The sequence below is a fragment of the Giraffa tippelskirchi genome, chromosome 4 (genome assembly GCF_054371585.1).
Source record: "Giraffa tippelskirchi isolate mGirTip1 chromosome 4, T2T-mGirTip1v1.2.pri, whole genome shotgun sequence".
Taxonomy (NCBI): domain Eukaryota; kingdom Metazoa; phylum Chordata; class Mammalia; order Artiodactyla; family Giraffidae; genus Giraffa; species Giraffa tippelskirchi.
In genome coordinates, this window is record NC_137278.1 from 209,576,485 (window position 1) to 209,599,905 (window position 23,421).

Consider the following 23,421-nt stretch of genomic DNA (forward strand, 5'->3'; position numbering starts at 1 on the left):
GTCCATGCCATCGGAAGACCGGGTGTTTCATCCACAGGGACCGAAGCGGGCTGTGGGTTCTCAGGCCAGCTCCCGTGCCAAACCTGGGGAAGGCGTTCACGCCCCAGCACCTGTGGTTCAGTCTGCTCAGAAATGAAGCGGGAAGGAGGCCCGGGACGGGCCAGGACCCCGCAGGGTGCGGGGGGTTGGGGCCACACCAAGCGGGGCACGGCAGGGGCTCGGGGAAGGCCTGGGCGGGCCCAAGAACCCGCTCGGGTGCAGGAGGAGGAAGGGGCGCCTGGGTGGGCGTGGGGAGGGCAGTGCGGAACACCCTCAACTGGAGACCCAGTCGTCCCACGGACCTCAGGTAAGGCCAGACACAAACAAGCCGAGGGAAGCGCTAGCTGACATCCCATAACGGAAAGCCGGGCCCAGAACGACCTCGCCAAGAACTGGACCTGGAAGCAGCGAGGCTGGAAGTCAAGCCCCCAGCGAGAACAGGCTACGTCCCCCAAGCCCGCCTTCACACAGAGGCGCACGGCGACTCCGCGAGGCCCTGGGCTGGCCCGGAGACCCGCGCGAGCGCCAGCCTGCTCCATTTCCGCGACAGCTGAATGCAAAGACAGTGCTGTGACACCTGGAGTAACCTTGCATCACCCTTGGCCTCGTGGCCCATGGAAATCTAGTTACAAGAACCAGCTCAGACGCCTCGAAGGCCGAGAGTGGGGTGACCCCAGGGTTAGAGGTGCTGGAGTGGGGCAGGAAAGGGACACTCTGGCAGAAGAGCTGGACGCCAGCTGGACAGACCTGACGCAGTAGAGCCTCCACCCAGGGCCTCTCTCCCGGGCTCTGACTCTCCGAAGCTGTGACCCATCTCGTACCCCCTGCTCCTGAAGGGTATCTGACCCAGGGCTGCCAACAGTCAGACCACAAGAGGCTGGGAGGGGGCCGCTAGGGAGAGAAGGGGGGAGCAGGGACATTCGGGGTTGGAGCCTTGCAGAGGGGCCTGAGACTGAGGCGCTTTCACTGGGGTGGAGTGGGGGGCTCCTAACACCTCAGTTCAGTTCAGTTGCTCAGTCGTGTCCGACTCTTTGCGACCCCATGAATTGCAGCACGCCAGGCCTCTCTGTCCATCACCAACTCCTGGAGTCCACCCAAACCCATGTCCATCGAGTCGGTGATGCCATCCAGCCATCGCATCCTCTGTCGACCCCTTCTCCTCCTGCCCCCAATCCTACCCAGCATTAGGGTCTTTTCCAATGAGTCAACCCTTCGCATGAGGTAGCCAAAGTATTGGAGTTTCAGCTTCAACATCAGTCCTTCCAATGAACACCCAGGATTGATCTCCTTTAGGATGGATTGATTGGATCTCCTTGCAGTCCAAGGGACTCTCAAGAGTCTTCTCCAACACCACAGTTCAAAAGCATCAATTCTTTGGTGCTCAGCTTTCTTCACCATCCAACTCTCACATCCATACACGACCACTGGAAAAACCATAGCCTTGACTAGACGGACTTTTGTTGGCAAAGTAATGTCTCTGCTTTTAAATATGCTATCTAGGTTGGCCATAACCTTCCTTCCAAGGAGTAAGCGTCTTTTAATTTCATGGCTGCAATCACCATCAGCAGTGATTTTGGAGCCCAAAAAAATAAAGTCTGACACTGTTTCCACTGTTTCCCCATCTATTTTCCATGAAGTGATGGGACCAGAGGCCATGATCTTAGTTTTCTGAACGTTGAGCTTTAAGCCAACTTTTTCACTCTCCTCTTTCACTTTCATCAAGAGGCTCCTTAGTTCTTCTTCACTTTCTGCCATAAGGGTGGTGTCATCTGCATATCTGAGGTTATTGATATTTCTCCCGGCAATCATGATTCCAGCTTGTGTTTCTTCCAGCCCAGCGTTTCTCATGATGTACTCTGCACATAAGTTAAATAAGCAGGGTGACAATATACAGCCTTGACGGACTCCTTTTCCTATTTGGAACCAGTCTGTTGTTCCATGTCCAGTTTTAACTGTTGCTTCCTGACCTGCATACAGGTTTCTCAAGAGACAGGTCAGATGGTCTGGTATTCCCATCTCTTTCAGAATTTTCCACAGTTTATTGTGATCCACACAGTCAAAGGCTTTGGCATAGTCAAGAAAGCAGAAATAGATGTTTTTCTGGAACTCTCTTGCTTTTTCGATGATCCAGCGGAGGCAATTTGATCTCTGGTTCCTCTGCCTTTTCTAAAACCAGCTTGACCATCTGGAAGTTCACGGTTCACGTATTGCTGAAGCCTGGCTTGGAGAATTTTGAGCATTACTTTACTAGCATGTGAGATGAGTGCAATTGTGCAGTAGTTTGAGCATTCTTTGCCATTGCCCTTCTTTGGGATTGGAATGAAAACTGACCTTTTCCAGTCCTGTGGCCACTGCTGAGTTTTCCAAATTTGCTGGCATATCGAGTGCAGCACTTTCACAGCATCATCTTTCAGGATTTGAAATAGTTCAACTGGAATTCCATCACCTCCACTAGCTTTGTTCGTAGTGATGCTTTCTAAGGCCCACTTGACTTCACATTCCAGGATGTCTGGCTCTAGGTCCTAACACCTCAACAGGGAAAAATTCCAGGCTGACTCTTGCCATCTTCTGCTACATTCAGCTTACCCACAGCTTTATCTGCTGCTTGGGTGAGAAGAAAAACCACACCAGGTTAGCAGGATACAATCTTTTACATGTGCACCGCTTGTCCGTGTAACAGATGTGGTGACAAACAGAATTATTTTCTCTAAAAACGGACAGAGATCATGGGGATCTGAAAACAAAATCAGTATCTACATCTTTCTTGATCAAGGGAGGACAAGCCCAGAATCCAGGATCCGGATGGAGGACGTCCTGGCTGAGCCCGAGCCCAGGGTGGGGGGGGTGTTATTGTTTAGGCGCTAGGTCACGTCCAACTCTTTGTGACCCCAAGGACTGGAGCCCACCGGTCCCTCTGTCCATGGGACTTCCCAGGCAGGAATACTGCAGTGGGCTGCCATTTCCTTCTCCAGGGGATCTTCCCCACCCGGGATGGAACTCACATCTCCTGCCATGGCAGGTGGAGTCTTTACCACTCAGCCACCTGGGAAGCCTGGCGGGGTGGATGGGGGGGCGGCAATCCAAAAGCAGGACTTGGTGAGTGACGGGCTTGGAACAGAGGCCGGTCCCACCCGGCTCCCTCGGCCCCTCTGTCTGCTGGGCCGAGAGTTCAGCCCGAACCTCCTGATGACACGAGGGCTGGCCGGGGCGAGGAGGGAGGGGTCCAGCACGGATGGCGGGTTCTTTCCCACCTCCCTTGCCCGCTGACCCCAGGCCATGTGCCTCGGTGCCTGCTGTGTGTCGCTTCACGTTTGCAGGTCCACGTCACACCCTCGTCTTCAAAACCGCCCTCTCCAGTGAGGAGGCATCGAGAGTCTGGGAGAGGTCGGTCCTAAGTCACGCGTGGCTGGCGGGATGACCTGAGAGTCTGGGAGAGGTCGGTCCTAAGTCACGCGTGGCTGGCGGGATGACCTGAGAGTCTGGGAGAGGTCGGTCCTACGTCACGCGTGGCTGGCGGGATGACCTGAGAGTCTGGGAGAGGTCGGTCCTACGTCACGCGTGGCTGGCGGGATGACCTGAGAGTCTGGGAGAGGTCGGTCCTACGTCACGCGTGGCTGGCGGGATGACCTGAGAGTCTGGGAGAGGTCGGTCCTACGTCACGCGTGGCTGGTGGGATGACCTGAGAGTCTGGGAGAGGTCGGTCCTAAGTCACGCGTGGCTGGCGGGATGACCTGAGAGTCTGGGAGAGGTCGGTCCTACGTCACACGTGGCTGGCGGGATGACCCGCTCACAGCCTGTCACTTAGTCTCCAGTGCTGCTGGCCGCGTGTGGCTCCAAGAATCAATCACAGGCACGGTGCGGGGAAAATGACACCACGGTCCCCAGGTCACCCTGCCCGTGCTGGCCCGGAGGGGCCTCTGGGCTCAGCAGTGCACGTCGTGTGAACACACATGGGAATGGCTGGCTCCCGTCTATCGACAGACACGGGAGGAGCACCTGGCAGAGAGCTGATGGTGGGGAGTGGGGCCACTTTCCTTTTCTGCACTTATTAGCATTTCTCTCACTTGGCTTGCATTCTGCATAATCCTGCACAGCACACGAGATTAGATAAAAAGTCCAAAGTCTTCTGTGAAAGGGTGAGAGATGCGAGGCAGTGCGGTTGCTTTCAGACCAGACGGAATCAGATCGACGCCGGCACAGGACTCGCTGAACGGACGAAGGGCCCGGCACACGCGCTGGCCACCGCGCCCTCCGGGCAGCGCCCCCCCCACCCGACCGAGGCTGGCATCCACGCCCAGACGGTGCTCCCCGAGCTGCTCCTGCCGCGGCTGGAGGTGCCTGGTGGTCACTGGGCCGGCTGTGCCCGGTCGCAGGATCAGGGGCCAAGGCTCGTGGGTGTCCCCTCTCCCTTTATAAAGTCACAACCCAACGTCCCCTTTCAAGCAAACTTCTGAACAGAAGGTTCTGGAACTGACGCTCGACTCCCTGGGCGCCTCCCTGGCCCAGGGCTCCCTCGCCCCCATCCCAGCACCTCTTTGTGGTGGGGCTGTCTGTCATTGGAGGGTTTCAGCAGCACCCCTGGGACCTGGTCACTAACACCACCGCCCCCCACCACCCCGGTTCCGCCAGAGGTCGGCCAGTGTCCCCCACTGCCTCCAGGGCTTGTGGGCTTAGCGACCCTTCCCCAAACAGGAAGCAGGGAGCAAAGTGAGGCTCCAACCCAGTGCCGACACCTGCTCTGATCAAACAAGGATGTTTTAACGCTGGATAATCACCCTCCCCCTACACACACCTACAACAGACTTTCAACCACAGTTCAGCCAAGTCAAGCAGCCTTGCTGCGACGGCAGTCTTACTGGCAGCCTTTATAAAACCTCTGCTCTACGAAATTACTAAAGCAAAGTGACTTTCTCAGGGCGATTTTTTAAATTTCCTGAGGTGAAGAAAAGGAGGCCGCCTGTGGCAATGGCCGCCCCGGGGACAATGGTGCAGTGGGCACCTCGTGACCAGATCGGGCAGACGGAGGCCGTCCCCTACCATGACCCGGTCGGGGACCGAGCCTGGGGAGGAGAACGGGGGCTCCTTCCACCTCCTTTCATGCGTGGATAAGACCACTCAAGAGGCAGGAGACCCCCCAACCCAGGCAGGAGCCCCCTGCTTGAGCTCTAGGCTCCGGACGCTCAGATTCAGTGACCTCCCAGGCTGGCAGGAGATGCAGGAGACCTGGGTTCGATCCCTGGGCCGGGAGGACCCCCTGGAGGAGGCAATGGCAACCCACTCCCGTGTTCTTGCCTGGGAAATCCCATGGACCGAGGAGCCTGGCGAGCTACAGTCCATGGGGTCGCAAAGAGTTGGACACGACTGAAGCAACACAGCATGCATGCAGGCTGGCAGTGCCCACACTGGGCCACGGCCCTGCCATTTGCGAGATCCCCAAGGTTCGAGGGAACAGAGGACCTCACCAGGTGGTCCTGCCGAGTGCGCGGTGAGCCGAGGCGGCAGCAGAGAGAGGCTTTCCTCCCGAGGCAGCCACGCACAGGGACAGCACGAAGAGCTAACCTCGGGCACGCCTCCCGGAAGGCCAGGGGCTGGGGTCCCTGTGGGACGGAGCCACAGGGCATCCGGGGCGCGGGGAGCGTGGGGGAAGGTCCATCACTGTGCACAGGTTAACTGGCCTCCACTCTGTCAGAAACGGAGGCGCTCGGCTCCATCTGAGCGGAGAGTGATTGTCCCTGTGATGTTAAAAGGTCACTGAGCGTACAGCCACTATGGAAGACAGTATGGAGATTCCTTAAAAAATTAGGACTAAAGCCACCGTATGACCCAGCAATTCACTCCTAGGCACATACCCTGAGGAAACCAAAATTGAAAAAGACACACGTATCCCAGTGTTCATTGCAGCACCGTTACAATAGCTAGAACATGGAAGCAGCCTAGATGTCCATCGACAGATGAATGGATAAAGAAGCTGTGATACATATACACAATGGAATATTCCTCAGCCATAAAAACGAATACATTTGAGTCAGTTCTAATGAGGTGGATGAACCTAGAACCTACTATAGAGAGTGAAGTGAGTCAGAAAGAGAAAGATAAATATCATATTCTAACACATATATATGGGATCTAGAAAAACGGTACTGAAGAATTTATTTACAGGGCAACAGTGGAGGAACAGTGGAGAATAGACTTATGGACATGGGGAGAGGGGAGGAGAGGGTGAGATGTATGGAAAGGGTAACACGGGCACTGACATCACCATGTGTAAAATAGAGAGCCAGCGGGGATTTGCTGTGTGGCTCAGGAAACTCAAACAGGGGCCCCGAATCAACCTAGAGGGTGGGATGGGGAGGGAGGTGGGAGGGAGGTTCGAAAGGGAGGGGATATATATATATATGCCTGTGGCTGATTCATGCTGTGGTTTGACAGAAAACAGCAAAAGTCTGTAAAGCAATTATCCTTTAATAAAAAAAGAAAAACTCACTGAGCGGACACTCACGCGGGCCCAGCTGAAGAGTCGGTGGTCCTATCTAGTCTCCACTGAGGCGCTGAGACCAGACACAGCTGACTCCAAGCTTCTGGAAGACAACTCGGGTACACATGGTATTGTTTATGCTCTGCGCTGCTTGGAGGACGTGCACGTCGTAAAACAACCTTAATTACTGGAGGCAGGTGCAGCGGATCTGACTCAAACCCACCGTGTCACCACTGACACCCCCGCCTGTCCGCCGGCACAGACATCCCTCCCGCTGGGCCTCCGGGCCCCGTGGGAGCTCCCTCCCAGCTCTGTGTGTGTCTGTGTGTGTCTGTGTGTGGGGACATCTGTGTGATGTGTACCCGTGTGCGTCTGCGGCTGAGGAGTCAGGGACCAACGACACCCTCTGCCACGGCGTGCTCCAGGCAGAGCCGGCCCCCTGGGTTCTACACAACACACGGAGCCTTCAGCTGCCCCCCCAGCTCTGACCGGCCCCTCCAAACTCTTGCCTGGGCCCCCCACCTGGGCTTGCCGCACACCCTCGTGTGCCAGCTGTGGCGGAGCCATCCACAGAACCACCACGAAAACCAACCCACAGCCAGAGGGCTTGGAGACAACCTCCACGAAAATATTCTCCTGTCGTCTCAAACCGACGGCTTCCCAAGAATTCCTTGCCACAGCTCTGAACTTATGACTCACCAAAGAGTTTAAAACCACAGGCAGAAGGTCCCTGGGCTTCCCCGGTGGTTCAGAGAATAAAGAATCTGCCTGCAATTCATGGGACCCGGGTTCAGGAAGATCCCCTGGAGGAGGAAATGGCAACCCACTCCAGTATTCTTGCCTGGAGAATCCCAGGGACAGAGGAGCCTGGTGGGCTACAGTCCATGGGGTGGCAAAGAGTCGGACACGACTGAGCGACCAACACTCTAGCAAGGTGCCCACTGGACAGGTATTTTACAAGCACACTCAGGGGAGACACTTTGACCCGAGGCCACAAGGCAGCCCCTGACACTGGTGCTCGGAAAGGATGCTTACCATCTGGGGGACAGCCCACAAGGCTCTGAGAACTCATGCTCCATCACGGCCTGAAGGGTCTTCAACATTTAAGAGAGAAAGTCTCATCGGGCGAGCAAAGAGAACGTGCTCTGTGCCACCTCCCAGGTGCCCAGCGGGCAGCGCCAGGCCTGCTCAGACACGCCTTCCCCTGGTCCTCCTGCGTGGGCAGCGGGCGCTGTGTCGGTGCACGCCACGGGGACGCTGAAAACACCCACCCTGAGTGTTCTTTGTCCTCATCCTAATGTGGCTTCACTTCTGGTCTTGAGGAGACTCAGTTTGGAACCCAACAGAAGCAAACTGTTTAACTACTCTCTACAGACATTACAGACTTTGAGAAACAGCTCTTTAGGCAACTTGGTCATAAAACAAAGAACTAAAGAGCTCCTGCTTATTAAAGATAGGACCATCTTTCCATGGAACAGCATGTACTACCTCCATGATAAAAGTATTTAGAAATAAAACAGTTGGAAGTGCAGAAAGAACCATTTGTGTCCCAAGAGTAAACGTGAGTGATGCGGTCACAAGTCATCACCCGCGGGAGGACGCAGGGCAGGAGTGGACGAGCCCCGCGGGACAGAACCACGGCTCACTCACCAGAAGTGCTTCTCCCTGTCGCCCTCCCACCCTGGGGGGTTAAACTGCACGTGGCACAGTGCTAAAATTTAGGATCTGTGTGATTAAAGTGCAGTTTAGGATTGCATTTTTTCAAGTTTAAAATGGAAATCTTAAGTGGTATCAACTTTTGCAATGCTGTAAAAGCTAAGCAAATTCAAAATAAAGGAAGACAAAGAAGAGGCAACTTTTTGATAAAATTAGGAAAAACTCTAAAGTTTGAATATGTGTTTGATTTTTTTTTATTTTATATTATTAAACCTCTTGAAAACCTAATGTCCAGCTATGACCCTCATTTTGGTCATTTTTGTTCATTGTTCATTGATGATGGATTCTACAACTTATCTAACGCATTACATATCACAAGAGAAGCACAGGATGAATTTATAAGGCTTCATTGGAATGTATGGCGGCTTCCCATGTGGCTCAGCTGCTAAAGAATCTGCCTGCAATGCAGGAGACCCAGCTTCGACTCCTGGGTCAGGAAGATCCCCTGGAGAAGGGAATGGAAACCACTCCAGTATTCTGTGCATGATCACTAAGAACTTGCTGGATGTTAAGTAAGTGTGCTCTGGCCAAACACTCACAGGGGGCCTCCACTGTCCCTCAGCCAAGCCTCTAGTCCCCACGCTTGCTACCCACGCCCCCCACACACTGGATACACACACATCACACCTGGACACACACACACACCAAATACACACACACCCAGATGTACACACAGCACATACGCACCGAGGTGCGGCGTCCCCTCACCCTCAGCCATGCCCCCCGACTCCAGGGTGTGGGACAGGCAACCAAGTGTGGACGTGAACATCCACAAAGCCACTCAGAAATCGGTGAAGAAAAAGACCTTAAAAAAAACAACAATAATCAAGCAGCCACGTACAGCAAACGGTTGGAATATCTTTAATTTTCAAGGATGTAAGCTTTCATTTACAAGAATATCCTTATAAATAGTGTCTCAGGGTAGGTAATTTTATAGGTTTTACACCTTGCATAAAATCACACACGTGTGCTAAGTCGCTTCAGTCCTGTCTGACTTTTTAGTGACCCCATGGACTGTAGCCCCCCCAGGCTCCTCTGTCCACGGGATTCTCCAGGCAAGAATACTGGAGTGGGTTGCCATTTCCTCCTCCAGGGGATCTTCCCTACCCAGGGATTGAACCCAGGCCACCTGCATTGGCAGGCTGATTCTTTCTCACTGGGCCCCCTGGGAAGCCTGCATAAAGTCATACTGGAAGTAATTTCCATTTCTCCAAAGAACCCAGCTCAAGTGACTGAGATCAGCCCCCAGTTCTGTCACTTTCAGGTCCTTCAGCCAAACTTCAAGGTGCCTCTCTCTGCCTTTCAGTTCAGCATTAATTTTTCTTCTCACAATAAAGCAATCTATTTTTTAGGGCCATTCGCACAAGCCATTAGCAAATATTGTAATTGTTAACAACTCAAAACACTGTTCTCCTGTAACACAGTCCTTTCCAGAAATGGACAGAAATTTTGTAACCAAACCTGGGCTGGAAGCCTCAAGGCTTCTGCTGACAAGAGATGTAGTTCCCTGGCCTCCTCCCCTCCCGCGTCCCCAGGGAGTGTGACCTCGCCTGGTGTGACAAGCAGTGACCCTCCCTCGTGGGTGGGGGCCGAGGGGCCACCGAGTTCCAGAGGGACCACGAGAGAGGCTGGGGGAGAGGCTCCAGGCGGCACCCAGGAGCTGCGGTCACCGCCAGTCTCAGCTCTGTCCTGCCCTTCCCAGCGCTGGCCGCGACCCGCGGACGCTGTATGGGCTTCCGAGCTGCGACTTGGAGCAGAAACATCCCCGCTGTCTGTGGGTCTGCTTCTCTTACAAGGTCCTGGGCTGCCGGGCGCACAGCCGCCAACCTGACAGCGCGCACCCACCTGGATGGCGGTGGGAGGGGGTCAGGTACCCCCCGACCTGGGCCCAGCGTTGGGCTCCAGGTGGCCCGGCTGCCCCCAGCGCTTTTCTGCATCAGCGCCCGTGACAGGACGGGACCGGGCCTTTCGGGAAACGCTGCTGCGGCACCTGCTTGGGACAGGCTTCTTTTTGGGTCCGCAGGCCATGGATTCGGGGGACAGGCTGCAACGACCCTTGCCCCGCAGACCTTACACCTGCGGAGCCGCGTTTGCACACACAGGATGCGGCCGGTCCCCAACTCCCACCCGCACAGCCCTGCGCTCCTCCAAGCACATGCTACCCCAAGTAAGCATCCCCAGCCTAGTGATCAGGGGACTGAGAACTCGGGGGGCCTGAGCGGCACACCCTGGCCGCTGGGGACGCAACCGCTGACTTCTGCGCCAAGAGCCCTGCTCCCCCCCGCCCGCCTGCCAGGAAAGCTGAGAGGAACCCCAGAACCTGCATCCTCGCAGGGGGCGCACCCCAGGATCTCGGGGTCCGGGCTCTAGAAGAGCCCCCACCTGGCCCTGACTGCCATCTCAGGAATGGGGCAACTCGAGGATGGCTCCCAGGGCTGCGGCCAGGATTGCCCACGTGAGGCGGCAAACAGCGCTGCAGGCTCGAGAACGCCGGCATCAGCAGGACTAGCCCAAGGCTCCAGGGCCGCCGGCGGCCGCCCTCTCTCCCCTGAGCGTTAGCAAGAGGTATGGACAAGATGAGAGGGAAACAGTTAACTGAGGAGCCCAAAGCAGACAGCAGCAGGCCGGCTGGCCAGACGGCGCCCTCACAGAAGGAGCCGGGTCCCCGCAGAAGGAGCCGGGACCCCCCAGAAGGAGCAAGGTCCCTGCAGAAGCAGCAGGGTCCCCACAGAAGGAGCCGGGTCCCCCCAGAAGGAGCCGGGACCCCCAAGAAGGAGTCGGGTCCCCCCAGAAGGAGCCGGGACTCCCCAGAAGGAGAAGGGTCCCCCCAGAAGGAGCCGGGTCCCCCCAGAAGGAGCAGCCCTTGCAGGCCCTTCCCTTTGTCTCCATCCCCAGCTCTGGGGCTTAGCTGATAGCTCAGTAGGTAAAGAATCCACCTGCAATGCAGGAGACCCCGGTTCAACCCCTGGGTTGGGAAGATCCCCTGGAGAAGGGAAAGGCCCCCCACTCCAGTATTCTGGCCTGGAGAATTCCATGGACTGTACAGTCCATGGGGTCACGACTGAGCAACTTTCACTTTCACTTCCACCTCTGCTCCAAGGACACCTTGAGGTCTGGAACTGCACGCTGGATGCGCGTGTGCTGAGTCGCCTCAGCATGTCCGACTCTGTGCGACCCCCTGGACTGCAGCCCTCCAGGCTCCTCTGTCCGTGGGATTCTCCAGGCAAGAACACTGGAGTGGGTTGCCATTCCCTCCTCTAGGGGGTCTTCCTCACCCAGGGATCAACCCGGAGTCTCTTACATCTCCCGCACCTGCAGGCGGGTTCTTTACCACGAGCGCCACCTAGGAAGCCCAAGCCCACTGGATGTAGAGAAAGAAAGCCCGCCCCTCTGTCCAGAGGAGCTGGAGCGCGGCCAGCAGGGCTGGGGAAGGGCGTCCGGGCTCTGCCTGGGGACGGACACATGCCGGCTCCCTCCGGCCTTCGCAAGCTGAACACACGGGCCGCGCAGAGGGGCCTTGGGAGCTGAACCGCCAAGTCTGTCAGCTCCTGGTGCCAGCCTCACCCAAGTGACCCACACCAGGGAGGCCCCCGGAAGCGTGCAAAGACTGGACTGATGTGGAAGCCCCCTCCCATGGCCTTGCCATCTGTGTACAACCAGGTTGAGCACCTGCCTAAGAAAAGAAAATCCTCCAGGGGACTCACAACATAATATTAAAAATACCCAGCCTACAAAATTAACCAGCACACCAAGAACCAGGCGACCCTGAGAGGCCCAGGGGAAAAGCCAGTCAGCAGACGCCCCACCCGAGACGCCCCAGGTGTCCGAGGCGTCAGACACAAACTTCAGTGGTCGTTACAACCAGGCTCCGTGAGGTCTGCTCTGGACGTTCCTAAAGTGAACGGAAGGACAGAAAGAGACGGCTAGAAGGAACCAAATGGACAATTCAGAAATGAAAGGACAGCATGTGAAATAAAACAGCCACTGGCTGGGCTCGGCAGTGGAGCGGCTGTGACAGAGGAAAGTCAGTGAAGCCCCACAACTCAGTAGCAATAATCTGCTCTGAATAACAGAGAGGAAAAAATACTTTAAAGAAGGCACAGGGACTTTCTGCTCTGAGATGAAGGGCGAGACTGCTCCTCCCTGGAGTCCCACGTTACAGGAATGCCCGGAGACTCTGAACGGCGGGCGGAAGGAGGGAGCTGACCGGGGACCTCGGGGCCAGGGAAAGACGGCAGAGATCCCTGGGTTTCTTCCTGCCAATCACGTTATCTCAGATTTGAAGACTTCAGCAACTGGAAATGCCAACAGGTACAAACAAAAAACTCCAACCAAGGTCGCTCTCTCTGGCCAAAGGACCAGGAGCAGGAGAGCCCAGTGAGACGAGAAACTTCTGGACAAGAACTGCCCTCCTCCAGCAAACACACAGAAAACCTGCCCCCCTACCTGCAAAGTCTGCCTGGGAGTCTAGACATCTACCCTCTGGGTGGGGGCAGGCACCTGACTCTCTCCAGCAGGGTGGCCTGAGGGAAGCCAGCACTTTCATCCCAGCCAGCGGGGGGCGAGCCTCACGCCCCACAGGGGTCAGTGGAGATGAGGAGGGAGTGGACTGCCACCTCCCCCCAGCACAAGTGGGGTGCCCCTCACCTTCCTTGCTGGGCTGGTGTCAGGGGACCAAGGGGAGACTCAGAACTTGCATCACCACCAACGTCCAGCCACCCTCCACGGCGCGCAGTCACGGGGCATCCCTACCCTTCCAGCCAGGAGGTCTCAGTGGAGGCTGAGTCCGGGGTTCACCCAGCAGCAATGGGGAGCACCCCCCTCGGCTGTTGATGAGGCCGAAGGGAACCTGGACTTCTTCCCCAACCTGGCGGTAACTAGACCCCCTCCTCCCTGACGGCACAGTGTCAGAGAAAGCCAGCTAAAAGAGGAAACTTAAATAAGATCCAAAATTTCATAAGGTAAGACAGGAATGTCCAGGTTTCAATCAAAAATCAATCACCATGCCAAGAACCAGGAAGATCTCAAAATGAGAGGAAAAAAAGACAATGACTTGATGCCAAAACTGAGATGACAAAGATGTTGGGGTTATCTGACAAGGATTTTAAAGCCACCACGATGAAAATGCTTCATGAACAATTACACACTTAAAACAAACGAGGACATATAAAGACTCAGTGAAGAAAAGAGTCTTAGCAAAGAAATAGAAGATTACAAAGAAGAACCAAATGAAAATTTTAGAACTGAAAAAAATATAATAACCAAAACAGAAAACAAATGGGCGGACTCGATGCAGAATGGAGACAGAGGAAGATGAGTGAGCTGGAAGATGAGACGAGAGAAATCACTCGGACTGAGCAACAGAGGAACATAATTTTTAAAAAACAACAACGCTGAACAGAGCCCCAGGGAATCACAGCCGAGGATCCAGCACGTGTCACTGGAGGCCAGAAGTAGAGAGGCAGAAGGGATGAAAAAGTGCTCAAAAGATAACGGCTGAAATCTTCCCAAATTTGACAAAAGACAAAACCTCAGATATCACTAATTCACAGAAATCCAATCCAAGACACATCAAAGTCTGGATTCCAAAAATCAAGCACAAAGAAAAGAATATTCCAATTAACAGTCAAATAGAAACAACACCTTGCTTACAGGGGAAAGAATTTTGGATGACAGTGGATTTCTGCTCAGAGATCATGGGAGCCAGAAGAAAGCAGCACAATGTTTTTCCAGTGCTGAAGAGACAAGAATGTTATACCCAGCAGAAATATCCTTCGGGGATTAAGGGAGAAATCGAGACATTCTCAGATGAAGAAGAACTAACAGTCTTACTGCCAGCAGACCTGTCTTAACAGATACAGGAAGCAGAAATGATAAAAGAAGACTCTCTGGAAAAAAAAAAAGGAAGAAAGAATACAGTAAGTAAAGATACGTGTAATCACAACGGTATTTCCTTCTCTTCCTGACTTTCCTAAATTATGTTTGAGGGCTGAAAATAAAGTTATAACACTAATGTGGTTCCAATTGCATGTGGGGGAAATAATGAAGACAATTTGACTATAAAACGGGAGGGTAAAGTGATGCAGAGAGAGGGAAGGTTTCTGCACTTCCCCAAACCGGTAAAATGACAACCCCACTAGACTGGGACGAGACACGCTCACACAAACCAACGCCGAGGGCCATGCACAGAGCTGCACTCAAAAACAGGACGGATATTTTACCACCGCAAACGCTGATGTAAAAACAGATGAAGACGTACAGACAAATCAATATGGAATCCTGAAAACAGATTTTTAAGCAATTCACAGGAAGGCAGGAAAGAGCAGAAAAATGAAAACTAGAAAACAAAAAATGAAATGGCAGATTTAAGCCCTAATATATTTACATTAAGAAGACATAGTTTGGCCTAGATGATTAAAAAACACGAGTCAAGCCTACAGAGTCTAAAGAAAGTCACTTCAAATCTGAGGGTGTAAGCAGGCTGGAAGTAAACGGACAGAAAAGACACGCGGAGCGGGCGTGGCCACGTCGCCCCATAAAGCGGCCTCCAGAACAAACAGGACGGTCGGAGACAGAGACGGCCGCTACACAACGAAGTCGACCCAAAACGCAGACTTAGCGATCCTGAACGTGTGCACGCCAAACGACAAAGCAGGAACACACGGGATGCTGAATAATGGTTTAGGGCAGGGTCGGCAAACTGCAGGCCAAACCCAGCACGCTGCCCCCGCTGCAAATAAAGGGTTATTGGCACGAAGCCACGTGCGGTCTCTCACATGCCGCCTACAGCAGCTTTCGCGCTGAAGCAGCGGAACTGGGCAGCGGGACCCACAAAGCCTCAAGTATTTGCAACCTGGCTTTTTTTTTTTAATTATTTATCCACTGCTCTTATCTTTGGCTGTGCTGGGTCCTTGCTGCCGTAGGGGCTTTCCTCCAGCTACGCGGTGCGGGTCCCTCACTGCGGAGGCCTCTCCCGCTACAGAACACGGGCTTCGGGAGTCACAGCGGGCGAGCTCAGCAGTTGCGGCTCCCGCACTCCAGAGCACAGGCTCAGCGGCAGTGGTGCATGCGCGCAGTTGCTCTGCGGCCTGTGCGAGCTTCCCGGACCAGGGATCGAACCTGAGTCTCCTGCGCTGGCAGGCGGATTCTTTACCACTGAGCCACTTGGGAAGCCCTGCCATCTGACTTCTTAAGAAAACATCTGCTGACCTACTTTGGAGTAACAGATAAAAGTTAGCCTTGGAATTAGCTCAGCGTAATTACGCTATTTATGACCACATTCAGCTACTCTGAAGCCAAGTAATCTGACCATAGCTGTGGCAGGTGCCTAGAGAGATGGAGGGCAGGCAGGATGGCTGTTTTTCTGACAGCTGTTTTTCAAAACCACAAAAGCCTGTATGTCTCTTCCGATAGTGAGTCATATGCAAATCTGGAAAGAGATTTTTCTTTTTTTCTGAAATAGGTAAACAAGATAGCCTTTTATTTCCTTTGCAAATATACTGAGATTCCTATCTAACTCTGCAGGTTGCTGGCTTCACATAATCTGATATCATCTGCAGCACTTTTGACCTCATCACTGGGCATAAGTAAGCCGTATCAGGAGACAGCGAAACACAGGGCTACAGGATTTGTGGTGTGAATGCTTTAGGGGATTCTGAAGAATCTGTGGGTTCTACCCAAACTGTTCCGCTTCCCAGCGCCTCCCAACGGCTTTAAACTCACACCCCTCTAGGGACAGTAAAGATGCCTGGGCAGCGAGCAGCCACCCCGCCCCCACGCTCCCCACCAGTGGCCTGGCCACCCCCCACTGTCGGCGCCCAGTCCCCAGCTGGCCGCCAGTCACCACGCAGCCAGGGACGGGCCGAACCCTGCCTCCCACAGACAGCGACTCACAGGGTGCGCGGTCAGCACCTGCTGTGCACACAGACACGCAAGGAACTCCCGGGAAACGGGGAGGAGAGACAAGGAAGCGAGTCCTTCCCACGCTGGATCTGCCCCGAGAGAGAAGGCAGGGGAGATAAGACAGACAGTCCTAAAACAGAAAACAGGGAAAACGCATAACACAAAGCAGAAGGAAACAGCCAGCGGAGAGGGACAAACAGCTGTACAAACAAACAACTCCAACGAAAGATGAGGGAAGGGCAAGGTGCCAGCAGAGCTGGGCCTTGAGCAGAGGTAAGATCTGAACACGGGTGTAGGGGGAGGGCCCGGGGGGAGAGGGGCGGTGTCTTGTGGGGATCCAGGTCTGGCTCAGCGGGGGCCTCAGGAGTCAAGGAGGTCAGAGCCGGGGAGCCCTGAAAGTGAGGCAGGCACGGGCAGCTTGCAAGCTCGTCGGCGAGCTGCCCAGCACGTGCAAGAATCTTCTAGAAGGGCAAGCATCCAGGAGGAGGGGGTGGGGGGGAGAGCGCCTAGCCGAAGGCTTTGGGGCTGTATTAGACAGCCTTCACGGTGCTTCCCAAACTTCCATCCAATAACCTCGGAGTCCCCATCAGTGAGCAAGGATGGACAAGGCAGGCCTGGAGGCAGGGCTGCAGGAGGCGCCTGAGCCGGCCTGTGGCTTAGAGAGAACCACGCAGGAGCGGAGAGCGCGGAGCCCCGATACCGGCCGGGGCACACAGACCCGGGAGCCGGCTGGCTGTCGCCTACAGGCCGCGCCAGAAACTTGGAACCAAAGCTCAGGAGAAACTGGGACGGAAGGTGAGTCAGTAGGAGAACCCACAGGGCGCTGCGATCAAGAGGGCAAGATAAGATCCCGGAAGTCAAGCCACCTCGTGTGTGCTCAGCCGCTCATTCGTGTCTGACTCTTTACGACCCCATGGACTGTAGCCCGCCAGGCTCCTCTGTCCATGGGATTTCCCAGGGGATCTTCCTGGCCCAGGGATCTTCATTGCAGGCAGATTCTTTACCATCTGAGTCACCAGGGAAGCCTGAAGCCACCTTATCCTGGACCCACCCACATGTTCACAAAACAGCACGTGAAAGGCAGAGAGAAAGTAGGTTCTCTAGAAATGTCTGCTGTGCAGAAATCTAGACCAATCGAGAGGATAAATAAACTGGGTTGGGGACAGAAAGCAAAAAACCTGTCATCAGTACCTTAACAAACACACAGAAAATATATCTCCTAAAGTATAAAACACAGTTTCTGAAATACTAGTCTTTTTTCCTTAGGCTAGATGTTCAAACATGGCAAATTCACCAAATTACATCCTTAAAATGCGTGAGTTTCATTGTATGCAAATTACACCTCAATAAAGCTGATGTGAAAAAAAAAAGCCTGTTTTAAGAGTAAACAGTAATAGGCACACTTACATAGAGACCAACACCAGAGATTACTTTACTCGTGAAGGTTAAGACTGTGAGTGATTCTTTTCCAGTGCGCTTTTCTGTGTTTTCTAGATTTTATTAAACCAACATGAGTTACTTTCATAAGCAGAAAAAAAATTAGTTTTACGTATCCGTGGCTTGCCTGTGTTTCCGTGGGCATCGCATAGGGGTGTTGGACTGTGAATACAAGGTAACCTATCCAAGGAGCTTCCCAGCAACCCAGGGCATCCTCGGTGGGAGAGGGGAAAACTTCTGGAGGAGGGTGGGCATAGCCCCACCCCCACCCCAGGGCGCAACACACACACGCACACACGCACGCGCGCGTCCCAGCCCCAACCCTGAAGGAACACTTCCAGAGTCTCTCTGAGCGTGTCTTACCATGGCCCTGGGGTACAACTCAGATACAGCTTCAGTCTGTTTCAGGTTCAGCTGGCCCGAGCCCCTGTGAGAAGGCTGGGCCGCGTTTCCTGTTTTCGGTCTGCCCCACTTCCGACCGGGCTAGTGCTGGGGAGCCTCACAGCTTCCTGAAGAGAGCAGCCCTCCGCGGGCTCCAGAAGGCGCCGCTTCCCGGTTCTCGGTGCTACCTTTGCTCTGAGCCCCGCACCGAGGAGGAAGCCTGGACCTGGATTAAAAGCCAGCCCCCTTTTGTACATTATATACCGTCCATTGCAACCCATTCACAGCTTCCACATTTCCCCTTCTGCAAACAGGAGCGACCCTGGGGAAGCTGGGCAGGTCAGACGAAGCGGCCGCACCCACTGCCCACAGAGGCCCCACCCCTGGGCCCCTCTCGGTCCACCTTTGAAGTTGGTCTTAATTCACTCGGCCTGCTTCTGCACAGCCCTGCCCCCCGCTTCCCTCCCCCGCCGGGCCCCCGTCCACCCCACGCACGGGCACACCTGGGACCGTGGTGGGCCGGGCACTGCCACTCTGAAGTGTCCCCTGGACTGGCTGCTGTCTGCCCTCGGGCGTGAGGTTATCTCTCTCGGGCCTGGCTCCTCTCGGGGAGCAGCTATGAGGAGCCCCCTGAGCTGCAGCAGTTGACCCAGGGCCTCCTCAGGGTGGTGGGTGGCACGGGGTTGGGGGGGTAGGGCTCCTGTAGTGCCAGCCTCTCCAGGGAGGGGGTATCTATTTCTTGCACATCACTCAGGAAAGCTCCGGATGAACCCATACAAGAGGGCCTTCAGGGTTTGCGAGAGGGAAGCAACCACCGATTCAGGAAAGAGGCGGGCCGCTGTGCAAGTGAGGAGCTCGGAAAAGCAAGCTGACCCAAAGTGCACAGAACCCAGAATCTGGGGGCCGGAAACCATAATGACAGCTGGCCCAGGATGCCAATGCTGAAAGCCGGCAACGCGAGTCCCCTACCCAGACACCCCAGACGGGTGGGGTCCATTCGGTGTCCACATGGCTGCTGCGGCCTGAAGGAGGCCACGGCGCCCGGGCACAGCGGCTGAAATCAGACCCACCATGCTTCACATGCTGGTTCAACCACTAGCTGGGCTGGTTTCTCACACTCCTGCGGCTCGGCCTCTTCATCCGTAAAATGCAGGAGAAGCCGCCTGGCAGGAATGCGCGTGTGTGAATGTGACACAGGACACAGCACGTGGCTGCACCAAGAGCCCCGTGAGATGGCAGCGCTCCGTCCCCAGGCAGAGGGATCCACAGGGAAGCTCAAACGCCCTTGGGGCCAGGCCAGGGGAGACGGGAGACCTGGGGCCCTGCTGCGCACTGCCAGGAGGCTGAGGCTGACGTTCCAGGACAACACTTCTTCCCAAGGAGACAACAGAAAGCTGGTGGAAGGGTGGTCTCAGACCACTGGCCACAGAGGAGCGCTCTGCATAGCATGCTTCTGGTGATCCCCAGGCCGGAAAGCAAGAGTCTGAGACCACCCTGACCTTGGCCCCAGCAAACTGGCCAGGTCTGCCCCATCCCTCCCCCACCAGCAGAGCCATACAACCTCAGGGACGAGAAAGCACCCACAGACCCAGGGCAGCACCCCGACTGCCCCCAAGGCATCTAAAGGGCATCCCAAACTCAGCATGTCCACTAGAGAATCCTACCTACCCTGCACCACCCCTCAATTAAAAAATAAACCCCCACTCATCCTGCAACTCCAGTAAGCACAAACCTGGACCCCCATTCCAGGGGCGCTCCCCGTCCAAGCGGACAGACCCAGCCCTGCTCAGCACCCCTCTATCGGATGAGGCCAGCAGCCTCTCGCCTGTGGTTCCCTGTCCCTCCTCTGTCTGCTCCCCGCCAGGCCCACAGGTGCCTTTCACCAGGTGGAGATGGATGAAGCCCTCCAGGGGTCCCCACCTCAGCCCCTGCCATCCAAAGAGCCCCGGCCCCTTCCCCACCTCCCGCGGCTCCCCTGCCCTGTGAGGGTCTCCCGGCCAGCCTCCGGCCCTGGCCCCTGTGGTCCTGCTGCCAGGACCGTCTTGCCGGGAGGTGCACAGGCCTCTGCAGGGCTCTGGTCCAGTGCTGCCCTGCAGGTGAGGAGTCCCGGGACCCCCTGTCCCCATCCCCTTCTCGCAGGTACATGACCGTGTGTCCCCCCCGCAAGCCCCGTCTCTCCCTCTGATGGAAACTGCTCCACTGCGGCAGGGACTCTCTCAGGGGTGCTGAGCCCGGGCGAGCACGCTGCCCTGCCCGCCACGACAGGCCCTCCATAAAAACTTGCCGAAGACGAGTCAATGAGATGGAACACACCCACGCTGGCTGACCCCCTACTGCCTCTGCCAGGGAGGCCTCCCGGCTCTCAGTGTCCCAACAGGTAATCCCCCTCCTGCCCAGGGTCAACGGACATCTCCTCCGTAAGCCGCTGTCCATCCTCCTGCCGCTGGGCAGCTTGGTCAGGGGACCTGCTGGCCCCTTCTCCTTGGAGACAGAGAGCGTCCCTTTTAGTTAAACCACGGCTTCCCCAAATCGGAGGGCCTCTGCAGGTCGTGTGTCCAGCCTGTTGCCGCAAAATGAACTCCCCCTCCCTCTCCCCCCAGGGAGCACATCCCAGACTGAAGGTCACCAGCCCTTGCTTCACTGCCGGGAGAGGAACTCCGGACCCCGCTCTGGATCGGGTTAAACTGACACGGGGAGCGGGGCGCCGGCACCCCCCTCGGGGTTCCTCCGTCACCAACCTCACAATCGATCCGAATGGTGCCCTTCAGACGCCAGGCGGGTCCCAGACAGGCGGCCCCGTCCGAGCGACACCTCCCGGGCCGCAGACCTCCCCGGGCCTTCACGACCCCGCGCCCGTCGCCCTCGGGGGTCTCGTCCCCCCCGCTCCCCCTCCCCCGGCTCGCCTCAGCGCCGGCTGGCTCTTTGTCATCGGTCCGGCCTTTCCCCGCCCGTCGGCCTCCCCGGGGCCCCTTCCCCCCGCCCCAGCCCGGCCGAGCCCGCGGGCCGGCGGCGACACTCACCCGCGCCCGGGTCCCCGGCTCCGGGCCCGGGGCTCCGCCACCAGCGCAGTAGCGCCCGCGCGGGGTCCAGGCTCACGGCGCAACGCTGCTGCTTCACCCAGAGCACCGAGCGCAGCGGCTCCGCCGCCCCCATCGCGCCCGGCGCCCGGGGCGCCGCCTGCTCCGCCGGGCTGGGGGCGCGCGCGGCGCCGAGGGGCGCGGGACCGTTAGCGGCCCCCTGGAGCCGGCCAGGGCGCGGCGGCGGCGGCGGCGGCGGCGCGGGGCGGGCGGGGCGCGGGCGGGCGGGCGGCTCTGCGTCACCCCGTACGCGGAGCGGCCGCGGGCACCGAGGAGGGGCCGCGGGCAGCGCGCGGAGGACGGCTAGGGCGGCCGGACGGAGCGGAGGGCCGGGCTGGGGGCCGGACGCGGAGGGATGGGGGGCGGCCAAGGCAGGCGGGGCGCACTCGGGGACCAGGAGGGGTCCGGGAGCCGGCGGGGACCCGGCGCGTGGAGCGGAGGGAGGCGGACTGGGGCGCGGGGCTCGGAGCCGGGGAGCCGAGGAGGGGCCTGCGCGGAGGAGGAGGAGGCGAAGGGAGCGGGTAAAGACGCGGGGGCGGAGAACAGGGGAGGGGCCGGGCGATCGAGGGCGCGGCTGGGCTGGGGTCGAGGCGCCAGGGGTCGGCTGAGCTCTGGGGTTTAGCTCTGGCCGGGGAGGAGGCGGCTTCCCCCGGCCGCCGACCGTAGGTAGGGTCCCCGGCCAGAGTGACCAGGGGGCGTGGAGCTCAGTAGCGCCTCCCTGGCCGGTCGTGGGGACAGGCGGGGTCCTCCAGGGGCGCAGAAAATGCTACCCGGGCGGTTCTGAGGGTGCGGCGGGAGGGGCCTGGTTTTCGTGTGGGCGTGGACTGACCCGCCCCTCCTCACGCGGCCACCCTGGGCAGCGTGGCCGCGGGCATCCGCCGCATCCTGAATCCCGGTCTTCTCTTCTTGGAAATAAACCTGAAGACCTGGCAGGCACGCTCAGAAGGTGCGGACACTGTTAGCCCCAGCCTGGCAGTGGACACCACCTCCTCTGCTTCTGGGGCCATCTTCATGACCACCCGGGGTGCTCCAGGACCCCCACGTTCCTAAGGGGGGCAGTTTTAGGCACTGAGGGCTGAGCAGTAAGGGATGGAGCCAGCGTTTGAACCAGGCTGTCTGAGTCAAAGGGTCCTGCCGGGCCTGCACACCCAGATTGAGCACAGATGGCCCCTGAGGAGGCCTGTCCTGGTCACAGATGGCAGAGGCGGGGCTCAGAGGCCCGCCAGGGTCCAGCCACCCCTTACTGCCCACTGGGGTATGTGTCTGGGCTGGAGGTTGCCGAGAGCAGCTCGGGGTCCCCCAGCCCAGGTTCTCAAGGCTAGCCATCCTGCACAGGGAGGGATGCTGGGGAACCAGCGGAGCGGAGGGACCTGCAGGCCGGCAGGCAGGAGGGCTTCCTGGAGGAGGTCTCCCCCTTAGGGACCTGAGAGGAAGCTGGAGGGGGCTGCTGAACCCTCCCCTCCCTCCTGAGCAGGCCCAAGGAGAGGGGGTTCCTGTTCTGAGCTGGGAGGCACCACCCTGGCACCCCCGGACTCTTTCTCACTGCCCTGCTCAGCTCCACCGTCCCCTGTCCACAGGGGGCCGTCCCTGACCACCCCTTCAGCCCAGCGGGGCTCCAGCCCCGCTCTCAGAGCACATCCCCCCTGCGCTCAGCTCCACAAGGACGTGGACTTGCCTGGCCCCGTGGCGCCAGCCCTGAACACGTTGGGGCACGTAATAAGGGCGCCCGCGTTTGTCCCACAAGTGCGCCTGTCCCAGACCCATTCAGAGCAGCAGGCTCTGAAATGACAGATGTGGCTCCAGGGGCCTGAGCCACCTGTGAGCCTCCCCCGCTACCCCGCCTGCCCCCAGCTCTCCTTGGCTTCTGCACACGTCTTCCCTCAGATGGCGGAAGGGCTGCCCGTGCCTGGCACCAGGGAGCCACACGTACTGGTCTTATCCTGCCAGCTCCCTGTGACTCACTCCTGCTGGAGCCCAGCCCCCGTTCAGCCTGGGGCAGGGAGTCAGGAGCCAGGACAGGGCAGAGGGCGGGGGTGGGTTCTAGCCCCTCCCTTGGGCGCGCTGTACCTGATCTCCCAGCCTGGTAGGGCCCTTGGCAGCAAGGCCTGCCCTGCACCCTCCCTCCCACGGCTGCCACTCTGAGGCTCTGAAAACATGGATATGAAACGTCTCTGGAAATCTTGCGCCAGCGCCAGGCGGGGGTGGTATCGCAGTGCTGCCCTGAAGAGTAATCAGGAGATCACCCTGAATATTCATTGGAAGGACTGATGCTGAAGCTGAAACTCCAATACTTTGGCCACCTGATGCGAAAAACTGACTCATTGGAAAAGACCCTGATGCTGAGAAAGATTGAGGGCAGGAGGAGAAGGGGGCTGCAGAAGATGAGATGGTTGG

At 57.2% G+C, this 23,421-nt stretch overlaps 1 protein-coding gene across 2 annotated transcripts in view; it reads right to left on the bottom strand.

The window, feature by feature from the left end:
• CERK (ceramide kinase) overlaps nt 1-21,215 on the bottom strand; it is a 39,153-nt gene extending 17,938 nt beyond the window's left edge. The window contains exon 1 of one of the 2 annotated variants that reach the window (XM_081595006.1): nt 20,971-21,215. In XM_081595006.1, the coding sequence (XP_081451132.1) occupies nt 20,971-21,103 (133 nt within the window). In that variant the 5' untranslated portion in view covers nt 21,104-21,215. Of the gene's footprint in view, nt 1-17,932; nt 18,001-20,970 lie in introns of those variants that run through there. The other variant, XM_081595007.1, reaches the window with a different exon arrangement.
• Nucleotides 21,216-23,421: the final 2,206 nt, after the last annotated feature.